The sequence below is a fragment of the Hoplias malabaricus genome, chromosome 2, assembly GCF_029633855.1.
Source record: "Hoplias malabaricus isolate fHopMal1 chromosome 2, fHopMal1.hap1, whole genome shotgun sequence".
In the NCBI taxonomy this organism is placed as follows: Eukaryota; Metazoa; Chordata; class Actinopteri; order Characiformes; family Erythrinidae; genus Hoplias; species Hoplias malabaricus.
Genome location: NC_089801.1, coordinates 55458700 through 55477587, shown reverse-complemented (window position 1 = coordinate 55477587; position 18888 = coordinate 55458700). Strand labels below are relative to the sequence as shown.

At 44.0% G+C, this 18888-nt stretch overlaps 2 protein-coding genes across 2 annotated transcripts in view; both read right to left on the bottom strand.

Moving 5' to 3' along the window:
- Window positions 1-2533: 2533 nt before the first annotated feature.
- On the bottom strand, window positions 2534-14261 carry zbtb45 (zinc finger and BTB domain containing 45). Its single transcript, XM_066659976.1, has 8 exons — window positions 14060-14261; window positions 12880-13203; window positions 12367-12793; window positions 11330-11580; window positions 8998-9117; window positions 7619-7762; window positions 7157-7421; window positions 2534-7017 (listed from the first exon to the last, which is right to left on the bottom strand). Exons 2-8 carry the CDS (start codon window positions 13177-13179, stop codon window positions 6686-6688), a joined length of 1839 nt encoding a protein of 612 aa, XP_066516073.1. The 5' UTR covers window positions 13180-13203; window positions 14060-14261; the 3' UTR covers window positions 2534-6685.
- A 1810-nt stretch (window positions 14262-16071) lies between these two features.
- Window positions 16072-18888, bottom strand: part of LOC136687410 (transmembrane channel-like protein 7) — a 31136-nt gene continuing 28319 nt past the window's right edge. Inside the window, exon 16 of the mRNA XM_066661808.1 lies at window positions 16072-18566. Coding sequence (XP_066517905.1) covers window positions 18414-18566 — 153 coding nt within the window. The 3' untranslated portion in view covers window positions 16072-18413. The remainder of the gene's footprint in view (window positions 18567-18888) is intronic.

The following is an 18888-nucleotide window of genomic DNA, read 5'->3' as shown; positions in this document are numbered from 1 at the left end:
TCACTTACATACACACACATCATCCAACTGTCTCACTCACACCCAGTCCCAGACAGCGAGCATATAGCGGTCCACTGACTGTAGACCACTGCTGGTCCACCATCGGACCACTCAGATTACTGTCCTGTGAACAGGACATAACTAATTTAATCTCAGATACTTTTTTTTTAATCTACACAGACTTTTAATCTGGAAAAAAACTAATACAAATATTACCAACAACTGTGAGAGATATAATAAGGAGTATAAGTCTGATATAAAATGATTATGCTAAAAATGTTGACACTGTGCTGGATTCAAATTATTGACTAATCTTATTTATAAAGGATATAAAAAGAACCTAATAATGAAGGAAAAAATTGGACTGTGAGTGGAATAGTGCTAAAATGTGGCATTTTGTCTAAAATTCTGTTTAATCATCAGCGGTACGCCCAGAAAACACTGTGCAAAACACTAGTGGACCTCCAACTTTGCCCTCAGTGGGCCACCATCTCCTTGCTATCAGGGGTCATCCTACCTCATGTCTCACTCGGATGACATCCACCTATCTCACGATTCACTCCACTTAGCTCATATCTCACTCAGACAATGTCCAACTACTTCAGGCCTCAGACACCGCCCTGTCGCAATCAAACACCTACCTCATGTCTCAGACACCGTCCTGTCTCACTCAAACACTGTTCACCCACCTCACATCTCACTCAGGCACCATCCACCTACCTCATATCTCACACAGACACTGTCCACCTACATCACGTCACACACACACAGTTCACCTATCTCCTGTCTCACTCCAATGATGTCCAAATACCTCATGTCTCACTCAGACATTGTCCACTACCTCACATCTCACACAGACATCATCCACCTACCTTATGTCTCACACCAACACTGTCCACCTACCTTATGTCTCACTCCAACACTGTCCACCTACCTTATGTCTCACTCCAACACTGTCCACCTACCTATTTATGCATGGAAATAATATATTTAAATAGTCCATGCCTATGAGGTATTACATCATTCCCACACATCCCTCCATTTAACTATTCGATTTCTCAGTTTAATAAATCACAACTAATTGCAGCAACACTTTAGCAACCACCTGGAACACCACAGCAACCTCAGAGCAACACTCAGATACTCACAATTAGAACCTAAAATGAATAAACAGCTAAAGCTTTTCAAACATTATCAGGCTGAGACTGTGCCAATTCAAATTAGATACAACAGAATTCATTTCACTGCTCTTCAATGAAAACCCTGTACACTATAAACACCCTGAAAACACTGAGGAAGCTGTAGGACACTGTAGGATGCTGTAGGACAGTCGAGGACACTGTAGGACACTGAGAATGCTGTAGGACACTGTAGGATGCTGTAGGACACTGAGGACCCTGCAGGACACTGTATGACACAGGATGCTGTAGAACACAGAGGACACTATAGAACACAGAGGGAATGATTGGTGATATTAACTTCCTATTTGTGGCACATTAGTATATGGGAGAGGGAAAACTTTTCAAGATGGGTGGTGACTATGGTGGCCATTTTGAAATAAGCAATTTTGGATCCAACTTTTGTTTGTCCTACTGTGTCCTCAGTGTTCTACAGTGCTCTACAGACACCATTGTTTTTGTGACATGTTTGATGTGTCACATGACCCTCTTCCCATTGAAAAAAAAGTTGGATCCAAAATGGCCGACTTACAAAAAAACCTTTTGAACCCCCCCCCCCCCCCATTTACTAATGTGCCACAAACAGGAAGTTAATATAACTAACCATTCACATTATATTAAGGTTTATCCATATAAATGGCCCACCCTGTAGAACACAGAGGACACTGTAGAACACTGAGGATACAGTAGAACACATAATGCTGTAGGACAGAGAGGACACTAGGACACTGTAGAACACTGAGGGCGTTGTAGAACACTGAGGATATAGTAGGACACAGAGGATGCTGTAGAACACTGAGGATGCTGTACAACACTGAGGACGCTTTAGAACACTGAGGATGCTGTAGGACATTGAGCACACTGTAGGACACTCAGGATGCTGTAGAACACAGTAGGACACAGAGGATGCTGTAGAACACTGAGGATGCTGCAGAACGCTGTAGCACCCTGAGGATGCTGTAGAACACAGAGGACGCTGAAGAAGACAGAGGATGCTTTGGAACACTGAGGACGCTTTGGAACACAGAACACTGTAGGACAGTAAGGACACTTAGGACGCTGTAGAACACAGTAGAACAAAGAGTATGCTGTACAACACTGAAGACACTGTAGAACACTGAGGATGCTTTAGAACACTGAGAACGCTGAGGACACTGCAGATGCTGTAGAACACTGAGGACACAGAGGACACTGTAGAACACCGAGGAGACTGTAGAACACAGAGGACACTGTAGAACTCTGAGGACATAGTAGGACACAGAGGTCACAGATGACGCCGCAGAATGTAAAATACTGACTGCAGTAAATGGAGATAAATCGTAACGACACAGAGACGTGTTCACTATTGTTTGGACTTTAATGCAGCTCCATGCAGTTGTACACTCAAGGCATGCTGGGTAAATGAGACCGCGGGTAATTAAAGAGCTTAGTAACAGAGTACAGGAATATATCAGTCAATAAAAACACCCGACAGAGGCAGGAATACATAAATACAGAATAATCAGCCTCCTCTTCCTCCTGCGCAGACCCGATCGACTCCGGCTTTTCCTCCACCTCCGCACTCCTCACACTCAGAGCTTCACCTGCACAGGTTCTGAGTGCAACGCCGGAGCAGAGTTAAAAAAGCTTCCTGTGGACACTGAGGTGTCCCACAGCTTCCTGAGGTTTGTGTGGTTTTCTCTTTTAAAATGAAGAGCTTTAAAAACAGTTTAAAAACACTGAAAACAACAGAAACAAACAGGACAGAAAACACGAACTGACAGAAAAACAACAACGTTCTTACTTTCTTTCAAAAAGAGAATGTTAAAGAGTTTATAACATTTAAAAACAATCTCATTACTGTGTCATACACATGATTACTGCACAAAACGCTTAAGAAATTTTAGGTGGAGGAAAAGTGCACAGCAGCACCACCTGCTGATTGTGGCCAGGATGTCACTGTCTTTAGCATTGTGTGATTTTAAAACTGCTTCGTGATGAAGTATTATCATCCGTCTGTTTCTCTACGTGACACTGCTCTCCGACATCTGACTACCGTAAACACAGAGAGACGATGAGGAATCTCAGACCAAGCCAAACCACCACATTCGTAACACACAGGAGTCTGACTCCAGGGAGGGGAAGGACACCCCCATTAACCCTTGAAGGCGGTCAGCAGTCACCCTGAAGGTGAAGGCGGTCAGCAGGTGGTGCTCTGATCACTTCTCTTCCCTGTAAATGCTTTTTCGTCCCATTAGTGCTTCAGGACACACACAAAGGTTTTCTGACTGTAATCCTCTGTGTGTGTGTGTGTGTGTGTGTGTGTGTGTGTGTGTGCGTGTTTGAGGTTTTCTGGTTGATGAAGCTGCTCCTTTAAAAATGGCACCAAAACATTTTTGGGAGTTTGTCATATTTTATGCTGCATTCAGGACGTTTCAGAACTTGGGATAAACCAATTACCAATTTAATCATTCCCATATTCCTAAATTCCCACCGGGAACGCTGGAGCCTGTTGTGTCCGTGTGGTTAATGATGCCGTGATTGGTGGCAGCAGCCTGTGGACATGAACGCAGCTGGGACGGAAGTTTCAGAGATTATTTCAGGGCTGGGTTCATAGGAGCGCTCTCTGGACAAAGGAGGAAATGTGGAAAAATGAAAGCTTTACAATCATTTCAAGAGTATACACGTTTTAACAGAAATTAGTCTCTTGTGGTGCTTTTACACTGCATGGTTCAGACTCTACTCAACTCTACTGGTCTCTACAGGACTCTACTCTCTGATTGGTCCCTGGTTGGTTTTCCTCTCCCCTGAAATGTATCGGGTGTCGTCTCTAACCCCGTCTCTAAGGGGAAAAGTGGGCTTTGGAAACCAAAACAACGGCTGCGGTAACGTTAAGTGGTGTTATCTCATGGTGTATTAGCGTGTTGTTGTTGTAGTTTGGGACTGAACACAGCTCTGTCATCAGTTCAGTCAGATCAGTAGGGTTTGTTCCTTCCTTGTTGCAGCATCCAGCTCTCACCGGATTCTTTCGTGGGCCACCGCTCCAAGGAGCGTTTGAACCTCTTCCAAAGACCATGGCATAATTTTACAAGCTGCCATCATGAGTCGGATAAAAACTAATGTGATCTCTGCTGCAGCTGGAGATTTTACAGATGGAGAGTTGGTGCTGGTCGTCTGCGTTGCGTGGCGTAGAGTGATGACTCTCTCTGGACAATCAGCGCTCTGCAAGGTTTACACGCCACGGATTAGTCCCTACTCGGCTCGCTCTGAACCACGAGAGAACAGCCACTAAACAAGAACCCGCTTCAAGAACCAGGACCTGATTTACCTGGTGGAGGAGTGAAAAAGACGAGTTAAGTAAGAGCTTTCACCGTGGAGTGGAGCTGGACTCCTCCAGGGTAGGACTTCCCAGCTGTCCTGAATGCAGCATTATTCCCTGTAGACGCCCTGGACTGTGTGTGTGTGTGTTTGTGTGTGTGTTTTGTGTGTGTTTACAAACACACACTGTTTCTTAAAATAAATCTCCACATTAAAGCGAGCCCCCGACCCCCTCCCCCAGCAGTGGAGGTGTATGAGTCTGTGTTTTACTCCAGAGATGAGATCACTGTTGCTAGCAACTAAAGGAAACTGAAATCTCATTAGTTAGCATGACGCTAACTCATATTCAGGCCCCTCTGAGAATGCCCAACTCCACCCTCATTTCAGGTCTGACCACACCCACAACCATTATGAAATGCAGCTAAGAGCTGCACACATTTAGAGGAGCGCATAATGCTGACTGTTGTATAATTAGCTTCCCTTAGCCTCATAGCTCTGAGGTAAAAGGAGTAATCTTCAGACAACATCTGGACTGATCCACATCTGGAGTAAAACAGTGGGAGACTGGGGAAATCTCACATTTTAAACTCCAAACTATCTCAACCCCCCTACCCCCAGGTGGACACGATCTGCATGGTCGTCTGGACGATCACCTTTGGGTTTGGGCTCAAAGTTAGGGTCCAGAACATTTAACACCCCTGATAGCAAGGAGACGGTGGACCACTGTTGGCCCATTGAGGGCAAAGTTGGAGGTCCACTAGTGTTTTGCACAGTGTTTTCTGGGCGGACCGCTGGTGATTAAACAGAATTTTAGACAAAATGCCACATTTGAGCACTTTTCCATTCACAGTCTAATTTATATTTTTTCCTTCATTAGTTTCTTTTGTTATCCTTTATTAATAAGATCAGTAAATAATTTTAATCTAGTACAGTATCAACATTTTTAGCATAATCATTTTATATCAGATTTATACTCATTATTATATCTCTCGTAGTTGTTGGTAATATTTTTATTTTAGTTTTCAAGAAAAAAAGTCTCTGTGAATTTAAAATCTGTTAGAGAAGATTAATAATTAGTTATATCCTGTACAGGACAGTAATCTGAGTGGTCCGATGGTGGACCAGCAGTGGTCTACAGTCAGTGGTGTGCCAGCATTTTTATGGCAGTGGACTGATATATGCTCGCAGTCTGGGACATTAATGAACATCCCCAGACTACCCTTTATAACGTACTCTAAATGTAGCCGCTAGGATAGCTGTGTGAGGGGTTTGGGGACACCCAGCTTTTTTAATTTTTGTTTATTTAAATAAAAATAATATTAATTGTTTATTATGAATAATGTACAATTACGAAAAATCTAACTTCAAGGGGATATTTGGGGCTATTTAATTTAAATATTTAAAATGTGTTTAAAATCAATCAATAATTAAACTACTCGTTCTTACTGAGAGTTGCTTTAGCAATACCTGCTAATTAGCATGCTAATGTGAACATTTCAGCCTAATGTCACTGGCTAGCTAGTATTGCTAATGCTAACAATGTGTATTGAGTGTTCAGGCTTTAAACCAGTATTAATGGTTTAAGCAGAAATAAATAAAACTTAGCAAACATTAAGGTTTTTGTCTCATGCAGTTAGGTAACAAGCATAACAAGTTTTTTATGCTTATGTTAAAATCACTGCTTAAAACCAGCAACAATTTTTTAAATGTAGTTTATATCTAAAAAATATTAATATAATTGATAATACTGTTAATTAAGCCAGCTATCTGACATAGCTAAAATTAATCCAGGATTATTACAGAGCTTTCATTTAAAATGATTATAAAATCAGAGCAAAGCAGAGGTAAAACCAAGTAATTATATACGTTTAAATGAAGTAATATTTAACTGATGACACTGCTAGCGTCATTTACACAGCCAGCATGTTCTTAGCCATGAACAAAGCTTTGATGACTTTAACCTCTAAATTAATAACAGTAAATTACTAAAGAAAGAATGTTTTTTTTTTAACTGAAATTAAAAACACATTACAAGGTGGATGTCCCTGAAAGCCCTGTTCTGATCTCAAACAGACTGTGTAATGCTGAAAACTCCACGTCCAAACACTGCAGTAACCTAGCAACCACCAATCGTGTCCACCCCCCTGAAGTTTGTGTAGTGGGCAGAGCTAACCTACTCAGCCCCACTCACTTTACTCTGCATGCTTCCCCTAGGAGGAGGGGCCGGTCCCATTGGCCCCGCCCATGCTACCTCCGCCCCCCTGGTCGAGGCTGGCTTTGATTGGCGGGTGCTGATGTTGCAGGGCGTGGCGCTCCAGCAGCGTGCGGTGCGTGAAGGCGCGGTGGCACACGCTGCAGGAGAAGGTGCGTTCCACGCGGTGCGTGCGCATGTGCACATTCAGGGAACTCTTCTGTGTGAAGCGCTTGGAGCAGACGGAGCACTGGAATGCCCGGACCCCCGTGTGGACCACCATGTGCTTCAGCAGGTAGTCACGCAGAGAGAAGGAGCGCCAGCATATACTGCACTGATGGGGCTTCTGACCTGGACACACAAACAAACAAATGTGTAGTTTGTGGTGTTTACCAAAGTGGTTGGAAATGTGTTTGCTGTAGTTTGTGTGGAGTTTGTAGAGTTTACCCAAGTGGATGAACATGTGTTTGCTGTAGTTTGTGGAGTTTACCCGAGTGGATGAACATGTGTTTGCTGTAGTTTTTCCGGGACCTCAGTGATTTTCCGCAGTGGCTGCAGTCGAAGCTCGTCTCTGAACTCTGACCTGAGAAACTTGGACCTGCGACGCAGTTTGGGGCAGGAGTGGGTGGTGCAGGGGTCAGCGGGGCTGGGGGCGGGGCTTGCTGACATGTCTCTGCCATGCTGTCAATCACCATAGGTCCGCCCACAAAGAAGGAGGATTGCTGTGATTCGGTGACAGGATACTGAAAAAGCATCTGGAGAAAGACAGACAGCTGAGAGGGGACAGTGGGGCTCATGCTAACTGGCATTAGCCCCTGAACTAGCAGCTTCACTAACACCCTCACTAACCCCTGAGTTAGCAGCCTGGCTAACACCCTCACTAATCCCTGAACTCCAATGCTAGCTGTGCAGTGAACCCTGGGTAATGAATGTAGTAGGCACCTGAACTCACCTGGTTATTGATGTTGTGAGAGGACGTGGGCGGAGACATAGGCTTGTTGCCACGGGAGCGAGGGTTAGCAACCAGTGTCTGGGAAGTATCTGTCTGTGGCCAAAAACCTCCAGCAAATACGGCTTGTTCTTCATAAAACCCCCCCTATACACACAAACATACACACACACACACACACACATACACACACAAACAAGCAAAGAAGGTGAGTTGAGCTCATGGGGACGGGGCCTGAATAAGAAGTGTAAAGGTGCTTTTCCACTGCAAGGGCCCTACTTTCCTTGACACTACTCAATGGACTTGACTTTACTGGATTGGACTGAAATCGACTCAGCTGGACTCTGTTCATTACGTTACTCAACTGGACTTGATTCTATTCAACTGTACCCTACTCGACTAGACTTGACTCGGATCTGTTTGATTTTACTTGACTCTACTCTATTGGATTGACTCTACTAGACTCAGTTCTGTTCAAATCTACTGGACTTGACTCAACTCCATTCAGCTGTACCCAACTCTACTCAACTGGATTTAACTCGACCCAGTTCAGCTGTACCCTACTCTACTCAACTGGACTTGACTTGACCCGGTTCAGCTGTACCCAACTCAACTCTACTGGACATGACTCTGTTCAACTGTAACCGACTCTACTGAATTTGACTCAAATCTATTCAATTGTACTTGACTTTAGTCTACTGGACTTGACTCAACAATACTAGACTCGATTTTCTTCGGCTCTACTCTACTGGACTTGACATGGTTCAACTGTAACCAACTCTACTAAACTGGACTTGACTCAGCCTGGGTCAACTGTACCCAACTCTACTCTGCTGGACTTGACTCAAACCAGTTCAGCTGTACCCAACACTACTCTATTGAACTTGACTTGGGTCAACTGTAACCGACTCTACTGAATTTGACTCAAATCTATTCAACTATGCTTGACTTAAATCTACTAGGCTTGACTCAACTCTACTAGACTTGATTTTATTCAGCTCTTCTCTACTGGACTTGACATGGTTCACCTGTACACGACTCTACGCTACTGGACATGACACGACTTGTTTCAAATTTACCTGACTCTACTGAATTTGGCTTTAATCTATTCAACTTCATTTGACTCTATTCTACTGGACTTGACTCAACTCTACTAGACTCAATTCTATTCATTTTAACTCATCTGGACTTGACTTCACTTGACTCCACACAACCCTTCTAGACTGGACTAGGCTCTTTTTGACTCTATACAACCCTACCGGATGTTATTCAACTCTGTTCGACTCAACTCAACTCGACTCTACTGCACTATACTCTATTAGATTCAACTTGATTCTACTTTACAAGACTACTTGATTTGTTTGTGTGTATGTATGTTTTACCTGTCCGTATGCCTGTTGGTGTGTGTTATCATGGGTATCTCGTCTCTCCTCAAGATCAAACAGATTCTCTCCTTCCTGAACACCTTCATCCTTTACTACCACCTGTTCACCTCCCATCACCTAAAGACAAACACACACACACACACACACACACACACACACACACAAACTGAGCACAAGTAAATCACACATTTCCACTCTACGTATATAAGCTACCTCATTTTGAGTCAAAATATACATTCCTTCCTACTTCAGCCTAAAGGAGTGAATGGGTGGAGCTACACTGCTGTAGGCAGAAGTGGCGGGCTAAACTGCTCTAGGCTATGTAACTGTGATCTTGTAAGAAGGTGAACACTAGTCAGCACTCATGACAAGGTGTGGTGTATTATCAGAGTTTTATTATTCCTCCGCCCAGAATGTCACCCCTCACTCATGTCTCACAGTTCAGTGTAGCGTCCTGTATCTTCCATGGGATACAGGAGCAAAGAACCACCAGAGTTCCTGGAGGGCCCTCCATGATTTCATGGGCTCAGCACCACATAGGAACGCTAACATCCTTATGAAACAACAGGTACCGTGACATACTGGACCATGCCACATGTTTCCTGTCCCCAAAGTCCAGATAGTAAGCTCGGGTGCCCAGGAGAGAGACCTGTGTTGTGTTGTGATGCTAATGCTCTCATAAGAGAGAAGGCTGCATCTGAAATGGCATACTGCCATACTTGTTAGTATGCAAATCTCATATGCGACACAATGTAGTGCATCCGAATACCTATAACATATCAAGTAGCATGCGAAAGGTTCCCGGATGTCATACTCAGCGGACATACGGGAGCAGATTGTGTACAAGTGTGAGTAAAACAAACAATCTATAGTAATATTTCTCAGACACTACTCAATCTGTAATGTATAAAATACAATACATAACTCTGTGGCAAGCTGAAAGACAATATTACGTGTACAAAGAGACCGAGCAATGATTTAAAAAAGTAGGACCTATACAATCTGAAAATGTATCACATGGTGGTCATAAATGATCCTGGAAGAAGTGAGCTTTAGCTTCAGCTCCAACTGGAGAGTCTACAGCGCTTAATGTGAGCTTAACATGGCTTAATGTAATAAAACAATGCCCAGGGAACACCAAATTACTACTGATCAGAAATGCTCTCTATCGCTGAAAGAATTAACCTTTGATTCGAATGGAAATAATAATTTTAAGCTGTTTCCTCTGTTTCCGAAATGCGGTGTTTCTAAGTCGATGTTGCAGTATTTAAGCCATGTTAAGTGTTTTAGACTCTCCTCCATCTATATACCTTCAGGATGGGCACAGCTCTGTTCAGAAGGCAGTTTAAGGCCAGATTCTAAAGTCTGTAAAATATACATTTATAAATACTTTAACATTTGCACACAGTGCTTTTTTATTATTGCATTGTTGTATTTATTTGTGTTAATCATGTACTAATTCAAGGGCGGCACGGTGGCGCAGCAGGTAGTGTCGCAGTCACACAGCTCCAGGGGCCTGGAGGTTGTGGGTTCGATTCCTGCTCCGGGTGACTGTCTGTGAGGAGTTGGTGTGTTCTCCCTGTGTCCGAGTGGGTTTCCTCCGGGTGCTCCGGTTTCCTCCCACAGTCCAAAAACACACGTTGGTAGGTGGATTGGCGACTCAAAAGTGTGTGTGTGTGTGTGTCTGTGTTGCCCTGTGAAGGACTGGCACCCCCTCCAGGGTGTATTCCTGCCTTGCGCCCAATGACTCCAGGTAGGCTCTGGACCCACCGCTACCCTGAACTGGATAAGCACTTACAGATAATGAATGAATAAATGAAAAATGTAATAATTCATGTTGATCTCGTTTCTCTCCCCTTCAGACTGGCCACATATCAAACGAACTGAGCTACCAGCCCAGAGAGATCCAAACTGCACACAGGATTTTTTTTAATAAACAAATAAAATTTGGAAGCGAAATAGTGCTTTTTTAAATAAGTAATTTGTTTAATCAAGAACTGATAGGTTTTGTCTGCTCTCTAAATGTGCTAATATTTAAAACAAATTGTATAATTAAAGTATATGATGTATAAAGGTTGTTGGTAAGAAGACGGATCAAGTGTGTCCGAGGTGGACTACATGCTTGCATACTAGAAGTGTATACTAGTTTAGAGGTTAAGTAGTACATACTCACTCCAAGATAGTATGTGGTATTCAAGTATGCCATTTCGGACGCAGCCAAAGAGTGCTGCAGTGACCCTCCTGCACTGATCGGGTACATGACATTTGGTATGTCAGTGTATATACATATATAACATTATGTGTGTGTGTGTGTATGCGTGGTGCGCACCTGCAGTCGTAGTGGTTGTCTCTGTTTTCGGCTATGCCCCGCTCCTCTCTCTCTTTCTCCATCCCTCTCTCTCTCCTCCACCTCCTCTTCTTCGTTAAATCTTTCCATCCCCACCGTCAGCTCCTCCACGAACTCTGCCCCCCCGTTGCCGCGGAGACCGTCTCTGCTCATCGACGGAGCAGGGGTGCTGATCTGGGCTCGGGCCGCATCGGCCAGACTCTGGTTCTGACTGGGGTTCTGGACTCCGCCTCCTGCAGGAAATGAACATATCATCTCTGTCCAAAAACATGTATCTCTGTGTTTGTGAGTGTGTAGTTTACTACATCTTTTGAACACAGCAGTTGTTATTACACTGTGTGTAAATCTCATAATGAATGACCAATGGAAATGCTCCAAAATTCCTCTGAATGAAACATTTTTACATCAACAACAACTATATATATATATATATATATATATATATATATGACTGAAAAGCTACAGTCACACCATGACCACAACACCTGTGCGGAACCCCACCAAGTGGGGGGAGGGTCCCGGTTCTTGTTGGGGTAGAGGGGTGGGATGAAGTGTGAGGGCAACATGGCTCTTCTAACTGAGATGTTTCTGAGTCACACTCCATATGGAGGGTTATGACGCCTTGTGAATCAGCAGCGAGACGCTGCGCAGCACCAAAGAAACCCACAGGTGTCAGTATTTCCTCCTTTAAACTCTGTGATCCCTAGTGTATCATTTGAGTTTAATGTAGTTTCAGTGGAATATGGCCAGATTGAGCAGAAAACAGCACAAGGAGCAGCTGAGGTCTCCGGAGTTAGCTGTAAATTTACACTGCCACTTTAAACAGTGAAGCCGATGTGAAAATGTTTAAAGGAGCAGTCCACTGACCAACTAAGGTCCACTTAGTGTCAGACCCATGTGTGCTTTTTAACCAACACTGCCCTGGTGGGTGTGCGAGTGTGTGAGTGACAGGGTTACAGTGTGTGTGACTGGTTGAATATGCGAGTGATGAGGTGAATGTGTGAATCTGTTACTCTCACCTGCATTGTTCCTCTCCGTGTTCTGGTTCAGCATGTAGTTGATTTCCTGAGCACAGGAGGTGGGTTTAAGCATGGCCCCTCCCCCTGCCCCTCCAAGCCCCTCCCCCCGACACAGCAGCTCCCCGAGGGGGGGCATCATGCCGTCCAGTCCGGTGTCTCCCTGCCCACCACCACTCCCCATTGGTGGAGGAGGATCCGAAATCCCTGCCCCCGAACCACAGTCCCCGAGTGGGTAACTGTAGCCCTGCAGGGCGCCGGCGCTGACTCCGCCCACATTCCCTACACTGTCCCGCCCCTTGACCCCGCCTGGCTCCTCCTGCTTGGGCATGGCACTCCCTGGAGGTCGTTTCTGGGAGATGATCTGTGTGCACTCGTCGATCACCGTCTTTATTTGCAGGATACTCGCCGCCGTCAGGATACACAGCGCCTGAACAGGGGGAGGGGCTTATTCACATTTACATTCAAATCTGCATGTTATATAATAAAAGTCCCGTCTAAGAGGGAACTCGTTACCTGAGAGTGCAGCACCACAAGTGAGCCGCTGTACATGAAGTCTACAAGCTGTTTGACTGTCTCTGCAGGGACGAGAGGAGGTACGGAGATCTCAGAGTGTCCAAGGAGCAGTTTGTCCTGGAAGAAAGGGCTGGCAGCGGCAAGCACGCAAGCATGAGCCCTCAGCGAGGCGTCGTGGATACGCACGGTCACGTCACAGAACAGGCCACGGCGCCGCTGGGAGCGCAGCGCCTCCAGCACGGACTGACTGGCGTTGTGCAGGTGGATGTAGTGCACCGTCTCCGAACCAGGCGCCGACATCGCAGAGGACACAACAAATATTACCTGGAAACACAAGTAAACACAGTCAGTAATAAAACAGTTAAAGAGCAACATTCCTCAAAAAAACAAAGGCAGTATTACAAGATTGTGTTTACAACATTCAGCGGACGCTGCCGTCCAGAGACACAATGTTTCAGTGTGTCACACAGGTGTAGAGAGGTCAGTGCATTGCTGGAGGTCTGGGTCCTGGGAGTTTCATTGGGGCAGTGTTTTGAGGTGTGTTTACCCGAGCAGGGACTCAATCCCTGCCCTGTGTAGAAAGAAGCTGTTTTGCCCAGTGCCCTCTACAGCCCAAAACGTCACCATAAGATGCAGTGACTGTGTTTGTCACCTTCCAGCCCTCAGACTGCACTGAATTCACTCAAGTTTAAACCAGAATCAGGGTCCTTCTCTGGGAGGGTAATAACAACCACAGGACGGACTTCAGATAATCCTGATCAGGTCTTACACCCCATTACAGCAGGAATCACACACCTCTCTCTGATAACTCCTCAGATTTATTATTATAATCAGACAGAGAGAGAGAGAGACAGAGAGAGAGAGAGAGAGAGAGAGAGAGAGAGGACATAAAATACGGGGAGGGGGGAATAATAGGATGCAGACAGACAGACGTAGAGAAGACATAAAACAGAGCTGAAAGAATATATAAAGACAGAAGAGAGAGAGAGAGAGAGAGAGAGAGAGAGAGAGAGAGGCAGGGAATACAGAGACAGAGATAATATAGAGATAGAGAGATAAATAACATAGATAGAGAGCAGATAAAAGAACGGAAGAGGGACGAGGAGGAGGAGTGTGTGCTGCAGCAGTGTTATTACGGCCTGTGTAATGTGTAATAACAGTGTAATATGCGGGTCGGTACCTGAGAGCGGAGCTGCAGTCAAACCGCCGCGAGCCTCACACCGAACACATCCCCGGAACCGGAGCCGAGCCGCAGCGAACCGAAGCCGAACAAACCGGAGCAGATCAAACCGGAGTGAAGGATGTTACTGTAAACGGTGTCGCCGCGGCTGTTTTCCTCTGTGTGTGTGTGTGTGTGTTTCTGAGTGTGTGTGAGTGTGTGTGTGTGCGTGCAAGAGCTGCTGACGGGGCGCACACACACACTACAAAGGCCCTGCAGGGACACACATTATAATCACACTACGCCAAAATAAAAGTCATCGTGCATTATTGAAACTTTAATTTTAAAATATGTTTATACATATATTTACGTATATGTAAAAATAAACCTCTCGTTACTGAAATAAACTACCGACCCTGGAGAACTACTGTTACTGAAATAAACTACCGACCCTGGAGAACTACTGTTACTGAAATAAACTACCGACCCTGGGGAACTACTGTTACTGAAATAAACTACCGACCCTGGAGAACTACTGTTACTGAAATAAACTACCGACCCTGGGGAACTATTGTTACTGAGATAATTTACTGACCCTGGATAACTACTGATACTGGAGAACTACTGTTACTGAAATAAACTACTGACCCTAGAGAACTACTGATAATGAAATAAACTACTGACAATAAAATAATTACTGACACTCAAACTATGGATAAAGTGTTTAAGTGGTTTAAGTGTGATGTGGGTAAATGTGATGGGGTTAAGCATGGTGTGATTAACTGTGATGTAGTATAAATGTGATGTGGTTAACTGTAATGTGATTTAAGTGTGATGTGGTATAAGTGTGATGTGATTAACTGCAATGTGGTACAACCGGGATGTCATTTAAATGTGATGTTGGTTAAGTATGATGTGTTTAAGTGTCATTGACTTTTATGTTTAAATGTGATGTGGTTAACTGTGATGTAGTTATGTGTGTTGTGTTTGAGTGTGATGTGATTAACTGTGATGTTGTTTAAATGTGATGTGTTTAAGTGTGATGTTTAAGTGTGATGTGATTAATTGCAATGTGGTACAAGCGGGATGTTATTTAAATGTGATGTTGTTTAAAGGTTGAGTTAAATGTGTTGTTGTGAGGTGTGATGTGGTTTGAGTGTGATGTAAGTGTTATGTGATTAAACGTGATGTTCGTTAGGTGTGATGTGATTAATAGTGATATTTGAATGTTATGTGATTAACTGTGATGTTGTTTAAGTTTTGAGTGATTAACCGTGATGTGGTTAAGTGTGTTGTTGTGAGATGTGATGTGGTTTAAGTGTTATGTGATTACATGTGATGTTCATTGGGTGTGATGTGATTAACTGTGATGCTGTTTAAATGTGGTGTGTTTAAGTGTGATGTGATTGTGATGTAGTTTAAGTGTGATGTGATTAACTGCAATGTGGTACAAGCAGGATGTTGTTTAAATGTGATGTTGGTTAAGTGTGATGTGTTTAATTGTGATGTGATTAACTGTGATGTGGTATAAGTGTGATGCGATTAACTGTGATTTTGTACAAGTGTGATTTAGTTTAAGTGTGATGTGTTTTAAATGTGATGTGGCTTAATGTGATATGGTTTAAATGTGATGTAGTTTAACAGTGATGTGGTTTAAATTTGATAAGATGAACTGTATTGTGATATAAATATGTGATTACCAGTGATGTGGTGTGATTGTGATGTGATTAACTGATGTGAAGTGTGATTATCTGATGAATTGCAATGCTGTGGTGAAATGTGATTTGATTAACTGTGATGAGGTATAAGTGTAATGTGATTAACTGATGTGGTTAAGTGTGAAGTGAAGTGTAATTTGGTGAAGTGTGATGTTAAGTGTAATATGAAGTGGGATATGAAGTGGGATGTGGTGAAGTGTGATGTTGATGAATTTGTGATTTTTTTATGTGAATTAGTGTGATAATGATGTGATGTGATGATGTAGTGAACTGAGTGTGAACAGTAAAAACACAGATTTAGATTAATTTAATGTAATACTTTATTCCCACACTGAAAAGCAACAGGCCCATTAAAGTTACACTGCTCTTCCACTGCAGGGTCCAGGCTCTACTGGTTCCTATTCAACTTGTCTTCTTCACTCATCCACCAGGTAAATCAGGTCCTGGTTCTTGAAGCGGGTTCTTGTTTAGTGGCTGTTCTCTCGTGGTTCAGAGCGAGCAGAGTAGGGACAAAACCGTGGAGTGTAAACCTTGCAGAGCGCTGATTGTACAGAGAGAGTCATCACTCTACGCCACGCAATGCAGACGTCCAGCACCAACTCTCCATCTGTAAAATCTCCAGCTGCAGCAAAGATCACATTCGTTTTTATCCGACTCACGACGGCAGCTCGTAAAATTACGCCATGGTCTTTTAAAGAAGTTCAAACGCTCCTTGGAGCGGTGGCTGACGAAAGAATACAGCGAGAACTGGACGCTTCAACAAGGAAGGAACAAACTCTACTGATCTGTCTGAACTGATGACGGAGCTGTGTTCAGTCCCAAACAACAACAACAACAGCAATACTCCGATAAACCATGAGTAAACAACGCTTAATGTCACCACCGCCGTTGCTGTGGTTTCCAAAGCCCACTGTTCCCGTTAGATACAGGGTTTAGAGATGACACCTGATACATTTCAGGGGGGCACTCTGGGAGTGGAAAACCAATCAGGGACCAAACAGAGAGTAGAGACCAGTAGAGTCCTGTAGAGCAGGTACCATTCAGTGGAAAAGTGCCATAAGAGTGTTCAGCCCAAAGTTAGAACAGAACAGAGATATCAAAACAGAACAGAAATATAAAAACAGTATAAAAGAGTGTAACATCTGATTGGAACGTTAGTTCAGTCACAACCGCAGACTCTGATACTGAAACATTTAGAGTGCATCAACTGCATCATACAGTGTTTTATTTTATTGCACGCATGGTGTGTTTAGTGTATACTGGAATTTTTAAAAAGAGACGACAGGCAGATCACAGCTGGACCACTGAAAGACCACAGGTAGATAACAGGTAAGGTGCAAACATTTAAGGTGCAGTAAGTCATGTTTACCAGTGAAATGTAGTGAACATTGTTTAGGAAGTTGAGGGTTTATTATTTCTACACGTTTCCATAAAGTGCCCCATTCATCAAAGTGCGCTCTCTCTCTCGACCAAACCGGTTTATACTCTACAGAGCAGGTCCCTCCCATGAGAGTGGTCAATGTCTACAACAGATTTAACTCAGAATCCCAGACCCATACAGGACACTAGGTGCCAGTATAAATACTCAATGGAGAAAATGTCTGTGAGTTGTTCAGAGAGTGTGACGTGTGTGATGTTAGCAGTATCTTTGTGATGTACATTGCTCTTGTTGTGTGTTTAATGCTGTGGTTCGCCTGTAAGTAAACTACAGGCAGAGATCAGCCACTTTGCTAAATCTGGAGTACTGGGTCTTTCTTATTTTTCCTGATAGCTGATTGTTCAGCTCTGCTGACCTTTAGCTGCATTAGCCCAGTAGTTCTAGGTCCAAACTGAAGAAGAATCAAGCACAAACTCGTAAACTCAACTCTTCCCACTAACTGTAAACTTTTAAACTCAGATAAACAACACTATGACAAATAACAAGGCAGCTTTGCACTGGGTCACCAATCAGAGTCTGACCAATGAGAAAAGAGCTCCCAGGGGCAGCCATGGTCTAATGGTTAGAGCGGTGGGTTTGGGACTGGAAGGTCACTGGTTCCATTCCCAGGTCCGGCAGGAAACTCTGGACAGAGGAGTGAAGGACCCCTCCCGCAACATCCACGGCTGAGGGGCCCAGAACAAGACACCTAACCCCCAACTGTGTGTGCTCACTGCCCACAGTGCCCAAGTGCATTTGTTTGTGAGGACATTAACATTACAGAGTTCCTCACAAAATGTAATACAAAAATCAGTTTGATACTTCAAACTGAAAAACTAAAAGAGTGAATTGATTTCCTTGTGTGTGTGTGTGTGTGTTTGTGTGAGTCTGTGTGTTATTCTCTCTGTGTGTGTGTGTGTGTGTGTTCACTGCTACAGACAGGTTAAATGCAGAAGACACATTTTGTTAAACATGTACAGTGAAAATTAAAGCATGCTAATCACTTTGTTATGAAAGAAAGAGCTTCCCATGAGCTGGACCAATGAAAAAGAAAAGGCTCTAGTGCCTTTAGCCAATGAGAAAAGAGCCCCTAGTGTTTTCAATCAAAGAGATGAGAGTGTAAACCCTGCCAATGAGAAGACAGCTTTTGTAAGCTTGGCCAATGGGAATAATGATCCACACAAAACTGGTCTATGAGAAGACATCTGATAGTAAAGGCAACCAATCAGAGCAGAGCTGGTCAGGCCTGGGTCTCGTAGTGAGTGAGGGGTTGGACGGTGAAGACCCTGGAGCTACCAGACGGGTTCTGACCACGAGACGGACGCTGGGAGCCAGAGACTACCTGCTGAGCCTGACACAACTTCTGTATCAGAAAACGCTTATCTCTGCCCTCCTACAGGGGGGTAAAAGAGGGGGAGGGGGCGAGTGGGGAGAGAGAGAGAGAGAGCAGTTAACAGCAGTAGTGAACGGGTGTGAGAGAGGGAGAGCAGTTAACAGCAGTACTGTACGAGTGTGAGAGAGAGAACAGTTACCACCAGTGGTGAACGAGTGCGAGTGTGTGTTTGTGAGTGGGAGATAGAGAGAGAGCAGTTAACAGCAGTAGTGAACGAGTGAGAGAGAGACAGCAGTTAACAGCAGTAGTGAATGAGTGCAAGTGTGTGTATGTGAGTGAGAAATAGAGAGAGAGCAGGTAACAGCAGTAGTGAACGAGTGTA

Coding starts and splice junctions, on each gene's coding strand:
- zbtb45 (XM_066659976.1), bottom strand. CDS start 13,179: ATGTCGGCGCCTGGTTCGGAGACGGTGCACTACATCCACCTGCACAAC. Junction 9,118..11,329: donor GACAACCACTACGACTGCAG/GTGCGCACCACG, acceptor GTTTGTCTTTAG/GTGATGGGAGGTGAACAGGT. Junction 7,018..7,156: donor ACACATGTTCATCCACTCGG/GTAAACTCCACA, acceptor TTGTGTGTCCAG/GTCAGAAGCCCCATCAGTGC.